At 41.1% G+C, this 25,724-nt stretch overlaps 1 protein-coding gene across 7 annotated transcripts; it reads left to right on the top strand.

The window, feature by feature from the left end:
- Nucleotides 1-3,140: 3,140 nt before the first annotated feature.
- On the top strand, nucleotides 3,141-25,724 carry RXYLT1 (ribitol xylosyltransferase 1). 7 transcript variants are annotated; one of them, XR_012994753.1, is made up of 8 exons: nucleotides 3,141-3,310; nucleotides 3,860-4,030; nucleotides 5,059-5,161; nucleotides 13,979-14,293; nucleotides 16,449-16,619; nucleotides 17,709-17,859; nucleotides 18,408-18,586; nucleotides 23,650-25,724. XR_012994753.1 is itself a non-coding variant. In XM_076332111.1 (7 exons), exons 1-7 carry the CDS (start codon nucleotides 3,166-3,168, stop codon nucleotides 18,467-18,469), a joined length of 1,131 nt encoding a protein of 376 aa, XP_076188226.1. In that variant the 5' UTR covers nucleotides 3,141-3,165; the 3' UTR covers nucleotides 18,470-21,207. The 7 variants fall into 7 exon arrangements, 5 of the variants coding, with proteins under 5 accessions (XP_076188226.1, XP_076188212.1, XP_076188206.1 ...); XR_012994754.1 differs by lacking the exon at nucleotides 23,650-25,724 and adding an exon at nucleotides 21,214-21,484; XM_076332111.1 differs by lacking the exon at nucleotides 23,650-25,724 and having other exon boundaries at nucleotides 17,709-17,872; nucleotides 18,408-21,207.

The following is a 25,724-nucleotide window of genomic DNA, read 5'->3' on the forward strand; positions in this document are numbered from 1 at the left end:
AAGTAGTACTTGCTAGGACTTTGCAGGCCCCCACAGACACTGTGTATGAAGTACAGGCATTTCCTGAATTTGGTATCTGCAGAATGGTTTCCCATGATTTCAGGGAACTCCAGTTCCAGTGGTTCCTTCCAGTTTTATGTTCCTATAAGCCTTACCTCTACAGTCCCTAGACAAAGCTCCTACTCAGATCCTAATTCATGTAGGCATTTTGTTAAGTCCATCCCCTCTCCCACCCTTAGTACATTCTCAACATTAAATATATTCTTAAGTCCCACTAGTTTCTATGTGATTTGAGTTTGCATCATAGGAAAAACATTTACTTGAGTCTGTCCTGAACTGGCTGGATATTTTGAACAGGAGCCAAAGCTCTTTTTATAAAATGAATATCCTTTTTTACATTATGTATAGCTTTTTCCATCCTGTTCTGCCCATGAAATGAGCCAATGCAACTTGCAAAATGTACAATGAATTAATATGGGTAAGAAATGTAAGACTAAGATGTTACACTCAGGAAGTATATGCTCTTCTTTCTCTCACGTGTTTTCACTACATTTTCACTGCATTTGAATTTCTTTCCAAATGATCAAACATTATCATCTACTCTGAGGCCATAATCTACTACAGTTCTAAGACTTTGGTTGATGTTGCCTGTTTACCTCACTTCGGTTGGTATGCCTTCTCCTCTGCTGTAAATAAGATGACTGTATCATCACTATTGTGAAAGACCCACTGAGCCATGATCACTACTGTTCCAAATCACATTCGCTTCTCCATCTTGTACTGAAATGCACACATTCAAATGCAGACTTTCAAGACACTCTATTTATGAAATGGTCTATAATCCAAACTCTTCTTAGGTTAATCCTTATTGACTTTTTCTTTTCAAGCCTCTTCTGTAATTTTTATAAGAAATTAACTGCATCTGTGTGGGGACAAGAGAGAACTTTCTAATCATCATTCAAAGCAGTGAAGCTGTGCAGTAGGAAACCTGTGTTCCCAAATGATTTAACATTTTACTTTCTTCTTTGCCCTTCTTAATTCATTTCTATTACCCTCTTCTTTCCTTTTGAGTCTATGTTTATCATACTTTCATTTTCATATTCTGTTTTAAATTAAATAGCAAAGTCTTTGTACAAGGGTTTTCTATGAATTTTTGCAACTCAGCTCATGGATCCAGTTACTGCTACAGTCTAGAAAACAGACTGCAGTTAAATCTGAAAATAGTTTAATATCAATCACTGGAGATATCATGTCTCTGATCTTCCTGAAGCGACTGTACCACTGTGCCACTTCACTGTGCATTCACACAGATGCACTAAGCTAGAAAGGCAAGAGAGAAGCTCAGTCTTCATTTTGAAAGCGTTTATCTGGTGCACTTTTTCCATAAAATTATAAATCATTATAACCAAAGCAAAGAGGCCATGGTGCATAAGAGGAACAAGTGTATTGAGCTTCAATTCTGCAACAGATTACTGCTAGTACTGACAAGAGTCACCTGCATTATATGCAGGTTTTAAATGGGTAGGATTTCAATATATAAAGGGGTCTTGTAAGAAAGATGGAGAGAAACTTTTTATCAAGGCCTGTAGTGACAGAAGGGCAACAGTTTTAAACTGAAAGAGATTGGATATAAGGAAGAAATTTTTTACGATACGGGTGCCGAGACACTGGAACAGGTTGCCCACAGAAGTTGTGGATGTCCCATCCCTGGCAGTGTTCACGGTCAGGTTGGATGGGGCTTTGAGCAACCCGATCCAGTGGAATATGTCCCTGCCCGTATCAGGGGGTTTGGACTAGATGATCTTTAAAGGTCCTTCCAACCCTTCCAACCCAAACCATTCTGTGATTCTGTGATTCTATGAAATCAGGGTTACATTTAGGATTAAGAGCTGGGCTGGAAGAAAGTGATGAGTCGGGCTAATGCAGACAATCAGAAAAGGATGTCTGAATGAAGGACTCATTGCTGCCACTGTGGGTCATCAAGCTAGATTTCTAGTTCAGTGAGGGTATAGGTCATTAAATCAGATTTAGGATTTGGCAGTGGGGTGACTGTAAGCCTATTTCAGAAGGCCTGCTAAGGTAACTAGTTACATTTTGGTTTGGAGCAAGCAGAGGTCCTTCGAATGAATTTTGAGTCAAGGTTAGCGCAAAGTTTAGTGTTCATAAGGCTAAAAAAGTTGATCAAGGAAAAAAAAACTGAGATCCAGAGCAGGCTGTAGGGTAGTGCGTTGTGTTATAATCTATACTGTACTAGACTCTCTCTCTGCTTAGGGTAGGTGAAGGTCACTGTGCTTTTGGCTATTGTTAGGATCATGGTGTTTGAAAACAGGCTGGTAGAGGCTTTATAGAAGTTGTAACATCTAGCCTTAGAAAGGACCCATGGGTAACCTAAGAATCCTCCCCGACTTTCTCTTACTATGTAACATGACTCAGCTTGGTTGGTCCACAGCTTTCCCCATCATATAAAATTCCCATGACTTGACAGTGCTGTTCACCTATCCATTTACAACCTGGTTACACACCACCATCACGCAGCGCCCCGCAGAAGGCAGCTGCCGGTCCGGACCACCCTTCCTCCCACGCCCCGCGAGGCACCGAAGCGCCAGGCACGGACGACAGGACCTTCAGCCCACGCTGGGACCACATATATCGAATGCTAAAGGCGACGAGTATTTGTGTACATTCAACAGCCTGAAGTTGTTTGATGCTCCTGAACCAATCTTCAGTGCGTATCGATTCCGTATGTTCGAAAGCCTTTGGAAGCCCTTGGGAGGAGGAGGAGGAGAGCACACTGTGGAGCCTACTGCTCCGAGCTGCTGGGGTGGCAGCCGCAGGTAGGAAAGTGCCAGCACTGCCTGGACACCAGGCACCAGCACGAGCGTGGAAGGACGAGGCCAGGAGTACTCAGCTCTCGGCTCCAGGCACCAAGCCGCCACGGAACAAGTGTCTTCATGCGTTCACCGTGTACCTGAGGCTGTAACGGCAATGCTCGGAGGGCTGTTGGGGCAGAGGCAGGTCATGGTACGGGAGGCTCTAAGCCTCTTCACCAGGGGACGAAGCCCAGGTCGGCGGGCGGAGGCCCCTCCCGCCCCAGCGGGCGCGTCTCACGGCGCTGCCGCCGCCTCACGGCGCCCCCCGCCGGGGCCTCCGCCCGCGCCGGGCGGCATGCGGGGCGCTCGCAAGCGGCTGTGCTCCGCCTTGATCGTCGCTTACGGCCTCTTCTCCCTCTACGCGGCCTACACCGTCTTCCTCCGGCCCCGCCGCCCGGCCGCCCCCCGCCCGCCGCACCGGGACCGCCGCGGCCCGCGAGGTGAGAGCGGCGGCGGGGCCGCTCCGCGCCGCCCTGCCGCGGGCGGGCCGGCCTGGCCGCGGGCGGGCCGGCCTGGCCGCGACCGGCGGCGCAGCCCGCGGGGTCGGGGGGGCAGCGGGTTCGATGCGGGGCCGACGCGGTTTGTCAGCTCCTGCCTGCGCCAGAGAGGCCTCGGCGCCCCCGGCGTGGGGTAGCGGCGGCGCCTCCCCCCGTTGTTGTCCCCGGGCTGGAAAGCCTGGGCCAGGCCGAGGGCAGCGCTTCGTCTCCCAGCGCCTCTGCTCGGGAGCGCCGTGGCGGGCGGGGCCCGGAGGCAGCCCCTCAGGGAGAGCTGGGCCGGGGCCGAGCCCCGCTCCGCCGGGCCTGCGCTGGCGGCGGCCATTTCCCCGGTGCGTTGTGAGGCAGCGGGCCCGGCGGCGGCGGCGTGCCCGGCCCGGGGCGGCGGGAAGGTTGTCAGGTGCTGCCTGAAATTCTGAATTCAAGAAAATTCTATAGTTTTCTAAACTTGCAAATCTGTTCTTTCTATGTAAATTACGCTTTGGGGTTTCTTAGATCATGTTGCCTTGGGAAATGAAGAGTGGAATCCATGGGAAGGGGACGAGAAAAATGAACTGGTTGCTTCTCAGCAGAGATACGAAGCTAATCTTAAGATGATAAAAAATGCAAGATCTCACCTAGAACAAACCAGTCTTAGAGTACAGATTTGGGGCAAAGCAGCAATTGGTAAGCAGATGTAATCAATGCCTATTAATCATTTAACCTTTCTGATATAGCACTTTTCTCTGCTTTTTTTTAATAACTGAAATTTATGTGTATGATTAAATAATATGGATATCTGTACATGAAGAGCATTAAGGAAGTGGTAGCTGTTACTCAAAATTATGTTAATACCAATATAAGAGTAGTTAGACTCCAATTTCTTTGTATCAGTTGTTTTCAAGGCCGTTTTTCACATCTGTTGAAGAAAATCGTTCAAATGGCAGAGAAACACAGTTATTTTTGAATCCAGTCTAGCTTACAGTACAACACAAGGACAGGTGTCTTAGTCGGCTATAACAGAATATTTATTTCTGTCACATTTACACTTCGTGAAATAAAGGATCGCACAGTGAGAAATAAGGCATTTTCTGTACTGCAGTACTACTGCCTCTGATGAACTTGGAAATTCTTCAGTTGTAGAAGACACCAAGTCTCTGCATAAACTGGGGGCCAAGGTCCTCTCTCAAGCTCTTCAACTACTGCTGAAGACATATCATTGTTCATATTTTAGCTTTTTTGAAAACGTAAAATTTCCAGCTCCAGTTGAATTTTCATGTAGCATTGTAGAACACATTGGTATATTACATGGTGATGCATTCTATCACAAAAATTTGATGTGTTTCACAAAAGCTTAAGAGAACTATGCCTGTCATTAAAATGCTGATTAATATTTGCTCATTTTTAAGTGGTAGGTGTACCAGAAAGAGATGCTGACATACGTGGTAGTGTGGTATATCTTCATCTACTGATATTTTGACAGCCAAAGAATCTTTTTAAATGCCCCGATGTGTGAAAAATTCATCTTAACTAATTCCAAGTCATATGGAATTTGGGAAACAATGTCCATATTGTATAGGAAGCTCTGACTTTTTTTCCCCCAAGTTCTTATGTTGTTATGCTTTTTCATTTCCCAGAAATACTTTATTTGCTGGGAGTGTAGGGTAGGCAATATCCGTGCATTCAAATTCTCCATCATATCTTCATTTATGTAGGTCTTTACCTTTGGCAACATATTTTTGGAGGGCACCTTCAGCCAGCTGATGTGACTGCACAGTGGAGAGAAGGAAGCCAAAAAGTAGGAAAAACGTATTTCAGGTACTAGCTGCATGATGTTGATTCAATTGTGTTAACTTGAAGAAATGATGCATTGGAAAGTTAAAGAAAATTATAAGATGCACAGGTGCATTATTTTGTCTATCTCAGAGTTGCAGTTATTTTAATATCAGTTGCAAATACTTTAATTTTGTTATGTTTTGATAACTGAGGAACACGCACACAACTTCTCATTCAAAATTATCATAAGGAACAGTTACATTTATTCATGGAAACACTTATTGATAAAACCAGCAAATTCTAGCCAAAACATGTTGCTATTAGAAAATAGAAAACTAGGGAGCAATTTCATCTGCTGTTTTATGAAGATCTGTTTATTTGAAAGAAATGTGGAAAGACTTAGAAATGCTGAGAGGGAAGACAGCCAAGAGACCTCAGGAGGAGAGGAAATACAACCCTGAGAAAAGTCTAAGAACTGGGGTTTGGGGCTGACAGCTGACTGAAAGAAGCTTGGGGTTGTGAGGCAAGAAGATGTCTCCGGCTATTTGGTTTCTGTTGTATTCAGGGAAAACAGACTTCACTCCTTGCTTCATAAATGGGTTTGTATCAAAACCATAATTTGTTTCTATTTGTAACAAAAACAATCTGTGAGACCTAGCATCTGGTTAACTACTTCATTTGCAAAGCAAAATTTCGTATGTAAAGGAAGATGACACTTGAAGCATTGTTTGCTTTAAAAATGGATTTTGATCTGTGATCATGCATGTTTTAAAACTGTTGTCAAATGTTTTATATTATTTAGTGAATGATACAGAACTTTTCTCTAAGGTCCTATTTAATACCATTTTTAAGGCTTTCTGTAAAAATACAGTGAAAGCTGAAGGATTTTTCATCTATTTGGCCAGTTTGCCAGTCTGCAGTAGTAGCTCTCCTACAACATTTAGTCACTTGCACCAGGACCCATCTGTTAAAAAAGTTTTCTTTAAAAGCATAAATGACACACTTAAGTGACTTTAACTTCCGAAAAATGTGTTGCTTCAGAAAGGTGTTTTTTCCTCACGCAATAAGACAGGGGGTTCTAGTTGAAATTTGCAGATAATGTTTGAAGTAAATATGTGATTGTGAACTGAAAGGGGTTTTTTAAGTGATCACAAAACTTTTTTATCACTTTGAATTGTTTATCAATGTATCTGACTGTGTACATGGTACAGGCCATAGAATCTTTTCAGTAATGCCTACATCACATTCGTAAGTGATCAAAAAATGTTTTCTAGAAAGACACGTAGGCTTGATTTAAACATAGCAATTATTAAAGAGTCTGTCTTACATCTAAGGAAATAGACGAAATGACATACTCTACAGAAAAAAAAGCTGTATTCCTTGTCTGCAAATATAACCTGATCCTGCAAGATTAGGGAATCAAGTATGAATGATGCTACTGCATCTTGGTAGTCTCCTTGACAGAGCAATAGAGCTTTCCATTCACGGATTTGGAGAAAGGATACAATACTTTCTTTGAACAGGGAGCAGTGCCTGTAGTGTTATCTCAGTGGGAAGAGACTTTCTTGTTTCTGGAATTAAAATCTTGGAAGCTATAGAAATCAATGACACTCAAACAGATAGCTTGTCTTCTTGGTATGGACATGAGAGTTATTTTCAAGCCCTTGCTTTTCATATTTATAATACGAAAATAATTTGCTGCACTTAATGAGTCTGTCACTTGACTGATTATGGTTATTTTCTCTCTGGTGTGCCTGTTTCAGATGAATAATAACCTCACATGGTTCCTTAGGGTATGCATCTCTCAAAGACAGACTTCTATACTAGCATTTAAATATCTTCTTGTTATGTTTAGAGGAACCAGGGATAACAGAGTCTTTATTTTAACCAACTTGGATGCTAGATGCTATAAAAATATAAAGTTTAAGCTTGGTACCAACACAACAGAGGTTAAAATTCGACAGGCTAGTAGGAACTTCTGCGAAGTATAGAAAATATGCAAATATAACTGTTATTTTAATGATTAGGTTTCTGAAATGAAATAGCTGAAGTTCTACTTTTTAGTCAAATGGGAAATGTTATTTTGTATTTTTTTGTGAGGAAGAATTACTACATGATCTTGGCTGCTCGCTGGTTATAAGATTTTCTAGAATTGTTGACTTCTTTATTGCCTGGCTGAGGTAAATTATCTCCATTTGATTACTAGATGAGGCTAGAGTGAACTAGCTGGGGTGACATATTTGGAGAATATGTGCTCCTGTGCAGTTTTTTGTGGTAAGTCTAATGATTGTTAAAACATAGAGCTCTCATGAATATTTTTAAAGAATATCAAATCTAAAGACACAAAAATGCGAAAATACCACTTGAACACAGTTGCATGACTAAGCCCATTTCCTATATTTATGATGGAGAATACACGTATTTAATATAGGTTTTGATGACGGCTTGAAGTTTTTACCAAAGAAGTTGCCTGAAGAACACTAAAAGTATCAACTTCTACATGAAATGCAGGGACATTTATTTAAAAACACGGGTGGAGAAGGAACTGCATAGCTGTGGATTTTAGTGACACGTTGTCACGTTCATACAAGAAGTAGGAGAGCAGGGTTTAGCACGTTCCTTGGCCTGAAGCAATTCACATCCTTCTCTCCTGTCATCTGGGAGGATGTTGTAGAGCAGTGTTAAAGGGTGAGCGAGTCTTGCTGATCACTCCTTGGCTCTCCAGTCAACGAATCAGCTTATGGATGGGAATCAGGGAGTCTCAGTTGGTGCGATATTGTCACCGGTGTACCGTTGTGGTAGCCATCGGCACCTGTTTTTCTTCAACCCTCAGCAACCCCACAACAGAAGGGTCCTCCGAGAGACCAGGCAAGGTAGACAGCTGTTTAATTTCCTCCATCTCCAAGGGAGGGCAGGGCCCCTCTAGTCCTGGTCACAGTATTCGTTTCTGACTTCTTGTAAATACAAGTCAGAAGTCTCTTCATTAAGATCAGAAGTAAGATCAGCCCTTCTACTCTGTCTGGGGAACTGCCCACTGGAAACTTTTTCAGTTTCCAGCAGCAATTTTTCTGGAAGAACCCCCTTTTGTGATTGTTTTTCCTTGCAACTCATGTACCCATGCCTCTAGGGCTGAGGTAGATTTTCCATCCACTTCCTCATGTCCTCTCCGTGGTCACACAGGTAAAACCATAGGGTGCCCCATGGTGTGTACCCTTTATATCCTCTCTCTTGAGCAAAAGAATGCTGACTCCTAATGGCTGAGATACTGGTCTGTACAGGTGGGGAGTAGGACCTACCCTATTTGAGTTGCTGGACCTTCAGGGACAGTTTCTCCACAGCCAAGATGAGGGAGGAAGAGAGACTTTCTTCGTATTGCTGGAACTGGCCAGCCAATTCATCCACCTTTTGTTCCTCTCCATCTTCCCAGGCCATTACTGCCAATGAGTTGGCATATGACGATGGTGTGCTCCTTACAAACTTCCGCCACATGGGTCGTGTGCACTTGACTTCATCTGGATCTTTGGATAGCTGCTCGTTGTCCAGGTCATCATAAATCACCTCCAGCACAGCTAATTCCCTCAGGTACCTGATACCTCTCTCCATGGTGGTCTACTTGCCTGGGTGACATATAACATCTTCCTTGAAGGGATACCTTTCCTTCATGTTTGACAGGAGTCACCTCCAGAGGCTGAGGGCTTGTGTCCCTTTTCCAATTGCTTTGTCAATGCCCCCTTCCCTGGAAAGGGATTCCAGCTGCTTGGCTTCTTTACCCTCTAATTCCAGGCTGCTGGCCCCATTATCCCAGCATCGGAGCAGCCAGGTGACAACATGCTAGCCTGGATGACGGCTGAAATCTTTTCGCATATCTCACAGCTCACTCAGGGATAGGGATTGGGTGGTTACCGCCCCGCTTATGAGTTCTTCCTCTTCTTCCTCCCCAGGCAGTGGCCGGCTCTCTTCCTCCTGTTCTCGTGATAGCCCTACTCTGCGGTAGTCTGCCTCGTCCACTTCTTCCTCCTGTTCCCTCTTAGGAGAATCTTCTTCCTCCCTTACTAAAGGAGCCGACTTCCGCTTCCAGGATTTCTTCTTGTGTACGGGGGCGACTGATACTGGCATGGGTTGGTTCTTTGGTTCAGCCACAGGGCGTGTCACCGGGGTTACAGTAGCTGCAGTGCCTGTCGTGGGGGTTAGAGAGGCCGCAGTGCCTGTTGTTTGGTCATCAGATCCAGAGGCCTTCTCTCCCCCTTGAGGGTACTGAATGGTGTTGAACAGGGCTCGGTAGGCATGGGCCAGGCCCCAGCACGTTGCAGTGATTTGTGTCTCTCTGGAGTTGCCAGGGTGACAGCATACTTTTTCCAAATACTTTACTGGTTTTTCAGGATTCTGCACTTGTTCAGGGGTGAAGGTCCAAAACACTGGGGGTGCCCACTGTCCTAGGTACTTGCCCATGCTATCCCACACACCCTGCCACTCATAACTGTCCAGCCTTGGGGCAGATCTCTGGGTGGTGTTCTTAAATTGCTTATTATCCTTAGACAAAACCAAAACAATATTCCCAAGAGATACCAACAGAAGTATCTTAACTACCCAAGGATGTTCAAGATACTGAAAAGTTATTGTCATGAAGGAGGAAACATCATGGGAGAAGGTAGCGACGCTGCCATTCTGTATTTCCTCCATAAGAAACCTCTCGGAGGAAGAACTAGAATTGCTAATTGTCTCCACGAAGTGGTACCTGAAGTACGGTAATGGCTTCAGTACAAAGCTCAAAGCTCAAATACCAGATTAAGCTCAAGGCCAGTGTTTTTAATAACAAACCTCCCAGGCAAAACATCACTAATCACTGCAGAGCACAGCAAACTGCAAAACCCAACACTAATCTTCAACGTGTACAGCAAAAAAAAAGAGCATGGTGCAGATCAGATAAACTAATATTGAGAACAGATGAATCAATATTGTGACCCGCAACTGTTACCAGATATAAATTCCTTAATGCACTCTGGTTAATCTGTTATTATCTCAAACCCTTCTTGCCCCATGTTGGGCGCCAAAAAAGGACTGTTGTGGTTTAACCTCAGCTGGCAACTGAGCACCACACAGCCGCTCGCTCACTCCCCCCTGCCCTGGTGGGATGGGGGAGAGAATCAGAGGAGTAAAAGCGAAAAAACTCCTGAGTTGAGATAAGAACAGTTTAATAATTGAAATAAAATAAAATCGTAGTAATAATAATAATATAAGAATATACAAAGCAAGTGATGCACAATGGAATTGCTTACCACCCGCCGACCAACGCCTAGCCAGTCCCTGAGCAGCGGCCTCACCGGCCAGCTTTTCCCCAGTGTATATACTGAGCATGACATCACATGGTATGGAATATCCCTTTGGGCATTTGGGGTCAGCTGTCCTGGCTGTGCCCCCTCCCAGTTTCTTGTGCACCTCCAGCTTTCTCAGTCTGGGAAGCATGGGAAGCTGAAAAGTCCTTGACTACACAAGAACTAAAACGTTGGTGTGTTACCAACATTATTCTCATACTAAATGCAAACCACAGCACTATGCCAGCTACTAGGAAGAAAATTAACTCTATCCCAGCTGAAACCAGGACAAGGAGGGAGTGCCAAACTTCTCTCTTATCGTTAAGAGCATTCCTAAATTTCTGTTCCATTGAGAGTCACACCCTCTCAGTTTTAACATTCAGTGCTGCCTTCTCCCGGTCCCTGTTAGCCCCAGTTGTTCAGCAGTTCTTCAGTCCCATTCTCCTGTCCTCCTTCTGCAAATTGCAACCATCTTGATTCATTCCAGAATGAAAGCATATTGGTTAACAAAGTTAACCAGCAAAGTTTTCTTTACCTGCCAAAGGATTCTGCCAAGGACAGCTTGTGGCAATTTAATTTCCTTAATAGCCTTTGGTGAAGCTTTTTGAAAATCCAAAGACGCTTTGTCTACTGGATCACCTTTATCTGTATTCTAATTGACACACTCACAGATCTCCATCAGATTAGTGAGACAGGATTACTCATTTCCAGCAGTGTTTATTCCCATATGTGATCAGCGATCATACCTTTTGATAAGATCCAGTGATCTTACTATTTATTATAGACTCTTCCAGAGAGGGAAGTCATACTTCTCTGCTCCAGAGTCCTCTCAAGTTGTTTTTGTAGATGGGAGTGACACTGGCAGCCCCTTCTCATCAGGCACAGTGTCACTTCGTAATGACAGCTGCATACCTTTGCCAGCAGTTCTGCAATTTTCGTATTTGCATTCCTTGAGAGCTCTGAAGTGAATGCCATCCAGGTCCAAATTCTCCATTTGGTGTAGTACTTGTGGTGGTTTACCTTGTATTTCTTGCTGAAGAGAATGAGTTAGGTGTGGGAATCTTCTCTGCTATGGCATTGTCATCCCTTTTTAAATGCTTTTTAAACTGTTGTCATCAGGTAGTCTCTCCAGTTCTGTAGTTGTCTTTTTGGTATATTTTTTATATATTTTCGTTTTCATCTATTTAAAGAACCTTTACCTATCAGCCAGAACATCCTTTTACAAGGTGCTTTTCAAATCACTTTGTCGCCTTAGTTTTCTGTTTGCATTTCGTCAGCAGTATTTTATGACCTTTGCTGTCCTCCTTGTTTGGTCAAGCTTTTCATTGTTTTCGATGCTGACCTTTGCCCTTTGACAGCCTCCCTAACTTTTCTATTAAGCCGTATGGGTTTGGGGGAGGGTTGTGTTGTTTCCTTTTTGGATTGAGGCACACAGCATGCCTGGGCTCCTTATGCAGTGTTTTTGAACAGCCTACAAGCTGCTTGCAAGCTTCTTGTTATTTGGGCTACTCCTTTCAGAGTTCTTTTCTTTATTGTCTCATTTTTAAGTAATTCCTCTATTGTATATTGAGTATCTGTATGCTGGATGTATTTAGTATGTTCTCTCCTGCTGCAGTGTTAAACTTAATCATATTGCTATTACAGAGTAGCTGACTAATACCTTTGGAATTAGGTCTGGAAGACCCAGTCTGGAATAGCATCTTTTTGTATGGGTTCTAAGACTAGTAAGGAACAAAAAGGAACTTTATGGGAAGCAAGTCATTTATCGAGTCCAAAAATGTAATCTCCACATATCATCCTGATGAGGCATTGATCTAGCCTACATGTGAGTAGTGAAAATCTCTTAGTACTACTGTCTTAATTTTACAGCTTCTGTAATGTCCCTTACATTTCCCAGTGTCTATTGTATTCGGACTGGGAGTTAATAGTACAACCTTAGCTCTGTGTTTTTATTATTCAGGTGTGAGATTTCCATAGTGTTTCTTTTTTCCCCACTGTAGTTTTATGCTATTAAACTTTGTATTTTCCTACACACAGGTCACTGCTTCTTCCCCACCCGTACATCCTGTTACTCCTCTGAAGTTGACAGCCTCACAGCACTGGGTCCATAGAGAAAACCCTTTTTCCCCAGGTCTATTTTTACAAAGTAATCATTGGATCAACGACATATCCTGTTCACTATTCTAGGCATTCTGATGCTCAAGGTGTTCTCTCTTATGAATCCCAGTGATCTTTTCTCATTGTCTGTTAAACTTTGGATTTAAGTCTTGACCTGACTTACATTCAATCTATTAAAAATCTTGATTCCAAATCATGAGTCTCATGAATCTTGGCTCCAAAATATGCCACTTCCACTGAGCCAGCAGCGTGTCAGCTTAACTCAGGTTTAGAATATGCTTGCCTAAGGTCAATCTGCTTCAGATATCCTCACTGGAGTAGTTTTTACAGCTTTTGCTGTGAATTTTCTTTTCCTCATGAGGCACACTTGAACTTAAACTAGCTGTCAAACTCAGCACTTCATGAGTTAAAACTCATGCTCATTCGAAATTAAGTTTAGCTGGTAGCTGAAAAACTGCAGTAATGCAGAAGACCTAGAAAACTAACATTTCATTGACTCCTGAAAAAAAAAATTGCTAGTTTTTTTTCCCCCTCCACTCTTTCCCAAGCAGTATAATCACTAATCCTTTGAGTTCAGTCAATAGTCTGTTAACACAGCAGTTAACTGAAGAGCAGGAGCTGGCAAACACGGGTTTGCTTCATTGCAGTTCATAAATGGCTGTTGTCAGATACTTGTAAATGATCAGGGATGTAATGATTTTGCTACATGATTGCAATTCTTCTGTTAAATAAATACATTGTTCAAGATCTAGAAATGCAATTTTCTACATAAAATGTTTCTGCTAACTAGCTTGTATCAAAGCCTCAAGTTTGACCTGGGTCACACAAGGAACTTAAGTTTACATTTAGATACCTACCTCTTGTGTTCTAGATTCTTCTCAGTATCAGATGACGCAGTCTTTTTTTGGTCTAACCTTAACTTAACCAAAATTACAGAGAAAAGTAGTATGCCAGACCAGCCAATTGTCCCTCATAATGATACCTGGTTTAGTATACTCTTACAGATTTTTGCGAGGGCCTCTCTCTTGTTCTAATACTGTATTCATTGGTTATTACTGGAATTAATAAAAAGTTTGACCTTTAGTGAACATCAAAGCACATCCTTCTTTTAAAGTTGATTGATTTATCCACATTTTGATGTTTGAATATGGTAGTTCTGATTTATTGACAAAATACCTTATTTTCATTTAAGTCTAAATCTCCTTTTTCCTGAATAAAGATGAAGGCAGCTTTATTCCTGTGTTACAGCTGTAGATATTAACAACAGAAATGGTTACAGTTGCACAGTTACTTTGCAGTATATTGCATTTACTTTATTGAAGAAAAAAAATTATCTCTCGAGTACAGACTGTGTAGTAAGGATGTTTAGAGGATTGAGGTCAATAATTTGTCTTAAGGGTGTTTACTGTTTGTGTTTTGGTTTTCACAGCTTCATCACTGGTCCATCTGTAGTTCCTGGCTACTTCTCAGTTGAAGCTGAAAATGTTGTGCTAGTTCTGAATGGAAGAGAAAAAGCAAAGATCACTTACGCCACTCAGTGGTTGCATTACGCACAAATGTTAATTCAGACTCACAAAATACAGCATGTAGCAGTTGTGCTGCTTGGAAATGAGCAGTGCAACAATGAATGGATTCAACCATTCCTGAAAAGACATGGAGGATTTGTAAATCTACTCTTTGTTACATATGACTATGCGTTGGTAAATGAAGAAGATATGTTCCAGTGGCCTTTAGGAGTAGCTACGTAAGTGCTATAGACACAAATTACAATTGAAACTTAATTGTTATGCATGAGGTATGGAAAATACATCTGAGTGTTACTGCTGATACCCAAAACAATTATAGTAAGTAAATTGTAGAACATGATCCTATTAATGATTTTCTAAAGCAAGTGTTGGAATCTTTGGAAATTGCATTTAGCAATAAAAATTATAACAGAGGAAAAGAATGCTAGGATTTAGGGAGCTTTAAAAAAAATGAACCTGTGTCTGGTGGGGTTTTCTGTTTGTTTATTTTTTTCTTCAGTAGATTTGCTCTTGAGATTTATCATAACTGCTGATGTAATATGTACCGGTGACATGGGAATTTAAAAGATATTTATGTAATTAGGTTCCAACTACTGCTTGTTTAGGAAAGGAAAGGGATGCTACTGGTGGTACTTTTTTTTAACCCCTGTTGTGGCTCTCAAAAGGAAATTGTATGCCTCACATTTGGAATTAGTATACTACAGTATCACAATAATGTAGTCTGGCTTAACTGCTTACTCACAAAAATGTTTTTGTTATACTTACTGCTCAAACTATTTATGTGGAGTAGATAAAGCTTTGGTTCAATTAGATGTACTTTTTTCCAGCTTACTCCTTATTAACAGAGTTAATGGTGTTTTAGCTACTTATCATGGTAATATAAGATGAAAAGAATACAGAATTATTTTCATATCTTGTGTTGAATTTGAGTTCAATATCCTGTATTGAGCCAGTTGGCAAACTGTATGGAGTTTTTATACATGGCTTGAACTTGCTCACAGTGTCATTGAAATACACTAAATCTGGATTCTTGATGGTGTCAGAGAATTGACTCAACAAAGTTGAGTTTTGAGATGCCAAGATTAAGGTGACAGATAATAGAAAGCAGCAACAGTTACAACAGTAAACCAGGGTGCAAAGCTGGGTGGAGAAAGATAGGTCGGGTATTGTGATGGGGTTTGCAGCCCTTGCACACCAACAGTTGTAAAAATTGTGGTTAAAGGTATGCAAACGTGCCAGATTTTCCCAGTGAAGAGGGAAAGTAAAGGTGTAGAATCCTGCAAAAATATTTGGCATGAAGAAAAAATGGTTTTCTGAAAGTAAGTTAGTATTAATCACGTAGAAGAACTAGGAAAGGGCTGTTCCATCAAAATTTGGGAAGGTGAAGAAAGTGAGTATGTCTTCAGAGAACCATTAATAGCAATGAAGAAATCATTGTGAAATAAAGTAGAGACTACCTTTGAAACCAGTAAAGAATTCGGATCAGGGTATAGTTTTTCTTAAAAAAAAGAAACAACAGGGAAGTAGAACAGTGATCCATCAAAAATAATAACATTAGAAGGAATATCTGTCTTAATTTGAGAATGCAAAGGAGCAGAAACTTATTTAACATTCATCTGTTCCAGAAAAAACACTAACTTTGTGTAATGAAAAAAGTTAGCGCCAGCCCTTCAGCTGAAGCAGTGTTTCACTAGCTGTCATGCTGACCAAAATAAGTGATGTAAGATTTGAGGAATTGGTCAAAAAAAGAAAAATGCCTGATGTGGTGAAAACATGTCTAGAAGGATGGCATACAGTTTACATTGGATCCCAGGACTTTACATTGGTTTTGTTGAGTCCAAAAAGACAAGTTAAATAGCTCGTACGACAAGCTATTTGGTAGCCAAAAGATTAGATTAATGAAGTCCACCCAGATCAAAGTGACATTTTCCTTTGAGAGGTTACCAGTGGTATTTTCAGTTGATAAGCATGCCCAGAGATTAAGGTAGCTGACACTTAAACTCCGTAGTTACCATTAACCTGGCCATTTCAGTCAAAACTGGTGGTTGCGTCAAGAACAGCTGCTTTTGAAAAAGCATGTTTCTCAAGGACATTTTGTAACATGCGCACATAATGTCTCTGATGTCGAAAGAAGACGTAAGTATTCTGGAATGTCTCTGAAGAGAGTGGTGGGGACAAAGGGAATAAAGACCAACTTTTAGGACAGGACTTGCACTGCTTTGCTTGTGGGTCTGTCTATGGTTATAGATGTGGATTGGCAACAAATAGGTGGTTTTAGTCTTAGAATCTGCTGCAGTAAAGATGAAATGGTGCAAAATGTTTTTTCTTTGACATAAAGCATATCGTTATCTAATGCATACGTTGTTTTTACAGCTACAGAAATTTTCCAGTTGTAGAACCCAGCTGGTCAATGCTACATGATCCAAGATCATATCTGTGTAATTTCTTAGGAACAGTTTATAAGAACTCTTCTAGGGAAACCCTAATGGAAATTCTGAAGCAGGATGGGCTTGATAAGCTTTGCTGGATTGCAGCCAGAGATCAGTAAGACTTTGATTTACTTTGTGAAAATATTCAGACTTTTTTGCCTAGTTCATTATTACCAATCCTTTCCTGAGTGTTAAAAAATAGTACAGCTAAAAGTAACCAGTCATCATTAAAAGAGAGAACATTGCCGAGACTCTTTATATAGGTCTTCATAACGTAATGGCCTTTCTGTTGCTATGTTTTACATAAAGCATATTTTTAAATACATAGAAAAATCTCCTATGTATACTACATATAAAGACAATCTTTTTTTCTTGTATACATTTGATTATGGTGGGAGAAGAAATGTTTGTCTTGCACCTTGTGCGTATTAATGTCTTACTAGAAGAAAAGGGCAGCTGTGTTCCATATAAGAGAGTGGATTTAATCTGTACGGCATGGCTCTTCTTTCTTTCAAGTAGGTAGAACAGATCTTCTGACTAACAGGAATAGGGTTCTGATTGTATTTCTTAATTTTGCCAAGCAACACCTGTAAAATGTTTGATAGCAGGCACATCAGTGCTTAGGAAGACCTCAGCTACCCTGATGAAGAATCTCAGGAGATGGATTGTATCTGTGACATAAACTCGTATCTCACAGATGTTCTGAGGCACTTCAGGCAGATGGATTCAGGTTAACGGATTGCTCTACATCCTAACTTTTGAAGAGCAGACCTCTACTGATTTAAAGTATTTGAGGTCAAAAAAAATTCATTAAAAAGTCCATCAAGTGTCTCCCTGTATGTCTATTTCTGAACTCTGCTGTGAAGTAAATTGACATATGCGTCATCCAAGTCATGCAGAAGATTTAAAATGGCGTTTCAATTTGCCTCTTACACTTCTAAGTATTAATAATTTCCTAAAAGGACCATATCTAAAAAGTGTTACAATCTATTTTTAACAGTGACATTTTCAATAAATTTTTAGAAGACTCTTTAAGAATAGTTAAGACTAAAAGTAAAAGCCTATTGATTGTGTGTGTAATATAAAATTTTTACATTGACAGCATTTTCAGTTTTATAAATAATTGAAATAAAAGCGTATCTCTATTTTTTCATTGCAGTGCCTGTGGGAAAAATGCTAATTTTCAACCCCTTTACTTTCCTAGGTGGCAGCCTCAAGAAACAAATGAAAGTTTCAAAAACTATCAAGATGCCTTGCTGCAGAGTGATTTGACATTGTGCCCAGTGGGAATAAATACAGAATGCTATAGAATTTATGAAGCTTGTTCATATGGATCTCTGCCTGTTATTGAAGATGTAATGACACCGGGTGATTGCGGAAATTCATCAATGTACCACAGTGCTCCATTACAATTACTAAAAACCATGGGGGCTCCATTTATCTTTATTAAAAACTGGAAAGAGCTTCCTGCTGTTCTAGAGAAAGAAAAAAAAATGAGCTTACAAGAAAAGATTCAAAGGAGAAAAAAGCTTGTAGAATGGTATCGAAACTTCAAAGCATGGATGAGACAGAAATTCATTAATACTTTGGAAAATTCATTTTTGCCCAGTGATAAAGGATAAATTGTCCCTTTTGAAAATCTAGACTAGATTGAAAGCTTAATTTCCATTAACCTTCCGTGGAAGCTTTTATACAAAAGAAATCTCACAGGGCAGATGCATTCCTTTTGAAGTCAACAGAATTGCGCTAGCTTGGCCAAGAGCTACGTTCGGCCCTCCCTCCTTAACAATTTTCAGAGAGGTTGTTGACTTAGCAGGGTGGTAGTCTGTAAGGATGACAACAGTTTTATTACTAGTCTTACAATTTCCATGTTGGTGTGTGACCTGATAAATTTTTTTTTTAGGGGAATATCTTTGCGCATGTGAACTTGTTGAAATGCAACATGAATACAACAGTTGTGTTTGAAGAAGAGAGAAGAATGAAAGCTGTATGGTACAGAGTAATTTATTATGTAGACTAAAGAAGAAAAGTATGATTATAGCAAAATTGCCAGGTTTAGCACAATCATTAAGATACATCCTGGTAAGTGCTTGTTTTGAAAATGTGAACTGTTTACTTGATTGACATTTCATTTCCAAGAAAGTGGCCATAAAGCTAATTAAACACTGTGGAATAAAAATGTATATTTCAAGGTAAAAAAAGAGAACTCTTTCTTAGAAATATTTCTTAGCAATATATTTCCCCTTCAATTTCAGATATCAAAATTGCTTTCTTTCATTTCCATTTAGTCTTGGGACAACACCTTTCTGAAGTTCTGCCGCGGGAGATTCATTACCTGCAGTTAACAGCTGCGCATTCTGAACACCAGGCCTTAAACATGAATTTCTTTGTAGCTTATCTGATTTCTCAAAAGCTGCTGAAACTTGTCAACTCCAAAAGATGGCAGAAGCATAATACTGCATGTTTATGATACTACATGTACAACAAACAGTTTCAACCGTTTTTGTTAAATGTAGCCAAAGGGATCTGTTACTGTTGTTGTACATCAGACGTGAGTGTGTGCTGTTACCTTCAGTGTGTTCGGCTGAGCGGTGTTAACTGCACACACAACGCTGGCGTACTGAAGGTGGTGCAATAGCCAGTTTTCTGTCTTTAAAGCTCAGCATGCCATATGGGTTCCTTCTCATGCAGGAATTCAAAAGCCGGTGCAACTGTACTGCTCAGTAATATTAACATTAAGAGTGGCTGTGGACACATGGTGTAAACTGTTTAAAAGATTGGCTTCTAGAGAGCAATATGTTTCCAAAGAAACTTAACCAGTCTTTGTAACTGTTGGTAATCCTGTAGATAAGGAAGTGGCTTGCAAAGGATCCGGCTGCTGATCGCTTACCATTCTTGGACATTTAAGTTGTGATAATATATTTCAATAGTTAGCTTTTCTGGTATTTTTAGATACTGTCTTTCAATGACTGAAACTTACACAAGGAGTGATACAACTAGGAGTTTTGTAGAAGCCTTTCTCACAGCAACTATTAAGTGTGAATTAGGATCGCTATGTGCTGGAAGTTTCTCTCTTGGCTTATTGCCCTCACCAAAACACTTGCAAAACCACAGAAATAAAATCCTGTTACTTCTTGGCAAACCTTGCATGTTAGTAATAACCTCTAAGAGCTGGGCAAACTCAGAAGCAGCTTCCATAGTTCTAAAATATTTCCAGGAATTCTTCCTACTGGGATGGGAGAAATGAATGACGGTTGAACAAGATTATGCTTATTTTGGCGTGTTCATAAAGACTGATGTTTGGAGAGACAGAAGTATTTCAAATGCAATTCCAACCGTGCCCTAAGAAACTGTTGCTTCGAAGAAAATTGCTACCATAAGGAATGTCAGGACTGCCATTTTCCAGTAGCTAAGAAGGAGTTTAGTGTTTGTGTAGTGCTGTGAGTCCTACACAAAGGCTTTGATGAATCGGCCAAAAAAAAAAAGCTGACCTGATGAAAATGTGCCTGAAAGGATGATGTACAGTTCACATTGGATCCCAGGACTTTGTGGTGTTTTGGGGTTTTTTTTGCTTTCTGAGTCCACAAAGATGTTAAATAGTTTGTACGATAAGCCCTTCTGGGATCACTCCAAAGTGATGCTATAAAAACCATGCTGTGCAGCAAAAGTGACAGTGGTTCTCAACTCTTCTTCTCATCCCAACAGCTTATGCAGTTACAAAGAATTGCATAGATTCCTTACTAATCACCAGTCCATAAATCATGACCGATAATCCTCTTGATAGGGAAACAGCTTGCAAAAGGTCACGTTACCGATAGATACTTAAACTCTTCAGGTGGGTCAAATTTCAGGATTTCTTCAGTGTCTCCTGAACAATAAAAACCAGTAAATGGGTATGTATTTTTATCTTGTCAATATAAATACTTTTCACATCTTTACTACTAATCTGAGCATGGAGGACTGCTTTGAGTGTTGAAGTCTCTCCATGCGACTAGTTTTAAAGAACGTAAAAGCTGAAAAGGCACTAGAGGTGAAATCCGAGGGCCAAGAGGAATGCTAATCAGAGAAGGATTAATGCCTGTGTACATTTCTCATGTATTTCATTCAAAGTGTTTAAGAGAAAATGCATCTGAGAACTGGGAACTACACGACAGTAAAATGGTGAGGCAAAGAGTTTCAAAACAGGCGTTAGTCCCCTAGTGTCTGGTGTTTCAGTGTGGCTAGTATTTTAAGTGTCTCTGGTTCAAGATCCCATAAAGAGGCCTCAGTCTTCAGAGGAAACTGCTGCATGTTTTGAAAATCAAGAACCTTTTAAGATTTCTCTAGTTCAGTACCCAAAAGCCGCTGCCTGGTTTTGAGAGGCTGGCCACACAGGCAGGTATTTGTATGGTAACATCTCTTATCTCCTAGTTGTGTTGAGTGCCCTGGTGGCACACGCTTTGCTATTCACGTTTTCTTTGCACACCCTTGGGATGTGAGTGCAACTCGGTGAACGCCACTATAGTAGAATACAAGATGTTTCTGATCCATAGTCCCACAACACAGATGCGTTTTGTCAAGCATGCCATGAAATAACATGACTCATTCTCTCAGCCAGTCTTATACCAGCTTAATCATAGAAGGATAGCTTTAGGCAAGTATCCTCAAATTGCTTCCTCGTTGATATTCTGCACAGTCCCATCTGACAATGCAACATTTCTGGTTTTCAGGTGGCAGCATTCCCCGTTCCTGTGGTCTTCATTTTTTTCATCTTCAGGAATATATAATTTGTAGCTTGGGCTGCATTTTTAAAACAAACAGGACAGAACTAAAGTATTATGCACGGTTTCCATTAAATGGGTGTTTTCAGAAGATACGAGATGCAAAATAAATGCATCAAACAGAAATGAGTCATTCACTAAGATCCAGATGAAGACACAGCCCATTGAAAGACAGCAAGTTGTGCAGGTGGCCACAAATAAAGAAAAATGAATCTCTGAATGACTGAAATTAGCCTGATTCTTTCAGATGAAGTTACTAAAACAGCAGAAATCTGTTAAATGTCATATTTCGAAATTTGCTATATCAGAGGAGTTTTGTTCAGGGCCCAAAATGCAGGGTTTCTACATAAGTGATTTCTTTCTTTTCATGTTTTTCCCTCTGCAATGGAGTTCTTTTCTGAAGATTAAGGGTAGTCCCCAGCCATGAGAAGAGATCCACCTTAAATAATATTTACATAGGAGATGCTGAAACATCTTCCTCTGTGGCTGTGTATTTACTACTTTTTAGTATTTGTGACAACCCTTGTTGGCAATGAGGCTACCACGGTGCTAGGTGCTGACGCACAAAATACTCTGGGACGTGAGATACCCGGCTTCGAGCCTTTGGTCCAGCTTGGGCAGAGCAGGGGCGCTGCCCCTGCCACTGCCCAGCTGCCGTTTCAGAAACACGACCACGGGGAAGGTCTGTGTTGAATGTCTTTGCTCCTACTTTTAACTGGGGGGGGCGGGGGGGGAGGTTTGCTTTGTCATGGTGGAAAGCTGGGAATAATAGATCTTGAAATTTGTGAGACATGGAAACAGTCCTATGCTATAGAAGACAGAGTAAACCATCTCTGTCTGAAGAAACTCGAAAGACCCAAAGAAAGAATCTCTGACAGGCTTTAGCACAAAACCTGATTATTTTTCTCTTCTCATCCACTTCCGCTTATCTCTTTCTCATACTAATCATGCTTTCTGTTGAATGGCATTTCATCAAAATCGCGCTACGCTGGAATCATTGAAACTATTTGGACAGGAAGATCTGCCGTGTAATGGTGGAACATAGCAGCAATGTTTGGACCTTGCTTGATGTTAAGGAGTTTTACAGGAGAAGTGATACTCCAAGATGAATTTGAAGATGTTCCATATTCAGGACAGGATTGTATTGCTATTTAACAACCTTTTATTCATCACAATGTGCAAAACCATGCATATATTAGGAAAGGTGCTGTTTCACTGAAATTTAAACTGTTATAACAGTGCTGAGCAAATTTAGTAACTGAACTAAACTTCAAGATAAAATAGTAGATTTTGATAGCCTTACTACTTTGTTTGCTAGTAACATAAATGAGGCAATTGCTGCTTCAGGTGTAGCACAAAGATTTCTTTATATCTGTAGACAAAAAGAATTGTATCAGAAGCTGTATCATTTTTTTTAACAATATTCTGTTGCCTGCTACCATTGGGTATGTGGGAAGTAGGTAGTTTGATTTCAAGAGAGTTAGTCTTAATTTCCAAAAACACAGCCCAGTGGACTTCAGCTCATGGATTCTCTTTGAATATGGATCTCCATATTCATTCTCTGAATATGGAGGTGGAGAATTAAGGACAGCTCTGTTCCCCTAAGGGGAAGTGGAATGTACTGATTAATTGCCGTAGGAATTTAAATGGTGCTTCACACTTCCTTCAAATGCTGGCATAGATTTAAGACAGCCAGTGACGTGTGCTCTCTGGTATGCAGTCTTTAATTGCATATTCCTTATTGCTGGAGGGTTCAGTTTATTCATTTAATAGTGATTTATCAATCTCTGTCAACACAACCCTTTGCTGATGATTGTAGAGTATCATGATTGTTTTACAGTGAAAGCTAGTCTTACTAATGCTAAAACTGAAGACAATATACCATCTGATGAGTATACAAGCAGGAATCTGCAAGTTATGCCATGTTGTACCAATTTTCCTTCCTTCTCCTGTCTAATCAGACTCTGATTGTTTCTTCTTGTATGTCTCTTCTCTTTGCTTTTTTCTCCCTGTGAACTGATTTTACCCAGCTGACCCTCTTTTCACATTGTTATTTTCAGATTATAGCAAATTGCTTTCTATCTGGTAGGGATATAATTTCCTTGTCCCCGTGGAGAATTTCTACCAGGTACCCAATCTCAGTGTGGATGTAATCAGGCTTTTGCTGAATTTCTGCCTTAGCAAAGCTCTTGCTGTGACACAGCATGCTGCCAGAATATCTCACTGTAGGTTATTACGTCATATGAGTGCTTGTTTCTTAAACATTTATAGTCTGTTGTTTAAGATTTTTGACGGTCTGTATTAAAAGTTCAGTGAAAAGGATTATGTTTGTAGGAGCAGAAAAGAGGACTAACTTCAAACGTCTCTTTGCTTTCCATTTTACAGCAAGGAATGCTCTTCATTCCCTGAATGAAACTTCACATGCAACTACAGATACCTGAACACAGCTTATGGTGTTTGACACCGAAGTCTTAGACATTGGCTCATGACTTTTGAGATCTGAATTTGGTTCCTCACAACAGAAGTTACCAAGGGCCAAATCCACCAGAGGATATTCACGTCCAGTGTAAAACCTAGGGCAGGTCACTTCTGCTTAGATTAACTGTCCAAAGGACCGATCCTTTGAACTGCTGCTAGACAGCCTGTGGTGCTTGGCCTGCTGGTGAGCTGTGAAACACCACAAAGCGGTCCTTAACACTGTTGCTTTTTTTGTTTCTCAATTGCAAATGCACCTTCCCCACATGCAGGTAAATACAGAAGTTCCCCCTGCTGCCAGTGTTCGTGGTGAAACAAGACCACTTCGTTTGCTACTGATTTTCCGTAAAGCATTTACAAACATGAAATATAACTTTGTTAAAAAATTTATCTATGTTGTAAGTATTTTACTATTATTTCCTCTGTTGTCAAAGAGCAGTATGATGTAAGGTGGAGGCTAGGCTCTCCCCCTCACCCCCCAGCTTGTTGCATGCTCCCTTGGTTTAAAACCTACTGGTTACTCCAGGGTTCCCACACTCTCACCAGTGGAAACTCCTCTACTTCTGCGCCTCCACATGCCCCTGAGTTCCCCAGTCCGGTCAGGGCTGAATGACTCTACGCTTACCTCCAGCCAGCTTGCGCTCCTCAGACTATGTATTCTCATGCTCATTTCCCTCAGGGCCCCTTACACATGCCCGCAGCATGCCTAATGCACACCTCTGGGGTTGGATTCTTCAAAAAGAAAAGGCAACCGGTTTTGTTTTTTGTTCAGAAGGCAGCACTTCAGCGGGAGGGGATTATGCCTGTTCTTTCATGTCCCTGTTCAGCGGTGAGAGCACTTCCCCAAGATGTGTGAGAGTTGGGCTCAGTTCCCTTCTCCACCTGTGAAAACTTGAACCCACATGTTCCAGCTCCCAGAATGAAAAATGCACTAAGTGCCAGCATAGACTGGATTTGGCCTTTCTCCATTTAAAGTCATCCCACTCTTCACAAAGCCTTCCAGTATTCACTGGGATAGCGAATATGCATGTATTGGTTATGGCCTCCGTCAAGAGGACAGGCATCCTGAGTTCCTGTCTCTGTTCCAGATGTTCATGTACTTCACATAGGATAATCATTAGATAAAACACCAGTTTCCCATCACTTGTTGCAAGCCCCCTTCTTGTAAGGCAACTCGCTTTTGTGGGGACTTAGATGCTTAACTCGGTACGAGGGACTCCACTGCAGAGATCACACACCCAAGTTGAACACTGCAATGCTGAGCATAACGCCACTTAAATGCCCCAGCCAAACCCAGCTCAGCACACCTCTGTGCCCCTGGTCCGGTATGAATGAGAGACGCTACACCTATATAGCATAAACCAGTGCAGGGCTATAAGCTTAGATCTGAAAGCTGCATTGCTACATCCCTCACGCATCCAAATGTGGTGGTATGTCCACAACCCTCGCAGAGGGGCTCGCGAGGAGCAGCAGCACAATGTGCGTAGCAGTGCCCCGGCTAGCATGGTTGCCACTGGCTGCGGTTCTTGCCACACGCCTGCAATGGCAATGTGAATGTGGAATCAACTTAAATATTGTTAACAAAAATTAGCTTATAAATATATATAAATATAACAGAGCAGCAGGAGTACTGTACCTTAATAGCAACTTATGAACTCCTGAGTTCAGCTCTGGCTCCACAACCCCCCTCGCTGCCAGTTTCCCTATTTGTAGACTAGTGATATCTCTCCCACTTCCCATGGATGCAGCTGTTGTGAAGCTGTGCTGATCTGCTGGCCTTTGGTCAGTAGGCTGATGATTCGGATTGTTGTACAAATTTGTATATGCAATCCTTGTGTGGGACAGCTATACATTTTTTAAACTTTGGGAGTTTGAGTGTGCCTTGCTATCAGTATCCCAGCAACTTCTACTCTTGGTTTGTATTTTCTGATTGTGATTTTATATATGGTTAACAAATGCATTAAAAATAACTTTTCTTAAACAGA

Source organism: Aptenodytes patagonicus, chromosome 1 (genome assembly GCF_965638725.1).
Source record: "Aptenodytes patagonicus chromosome 1, bAptPat1.pri.cur, whole genome shotgun sequence".
In the NCBI taxonomy this organism is placed as follows: Eukaryota; Metazoa; Chordata; class Aves; order Sphenisciformes; family Spheniscidae; genus Aptenodytes; species Aptenodytes patagonicus.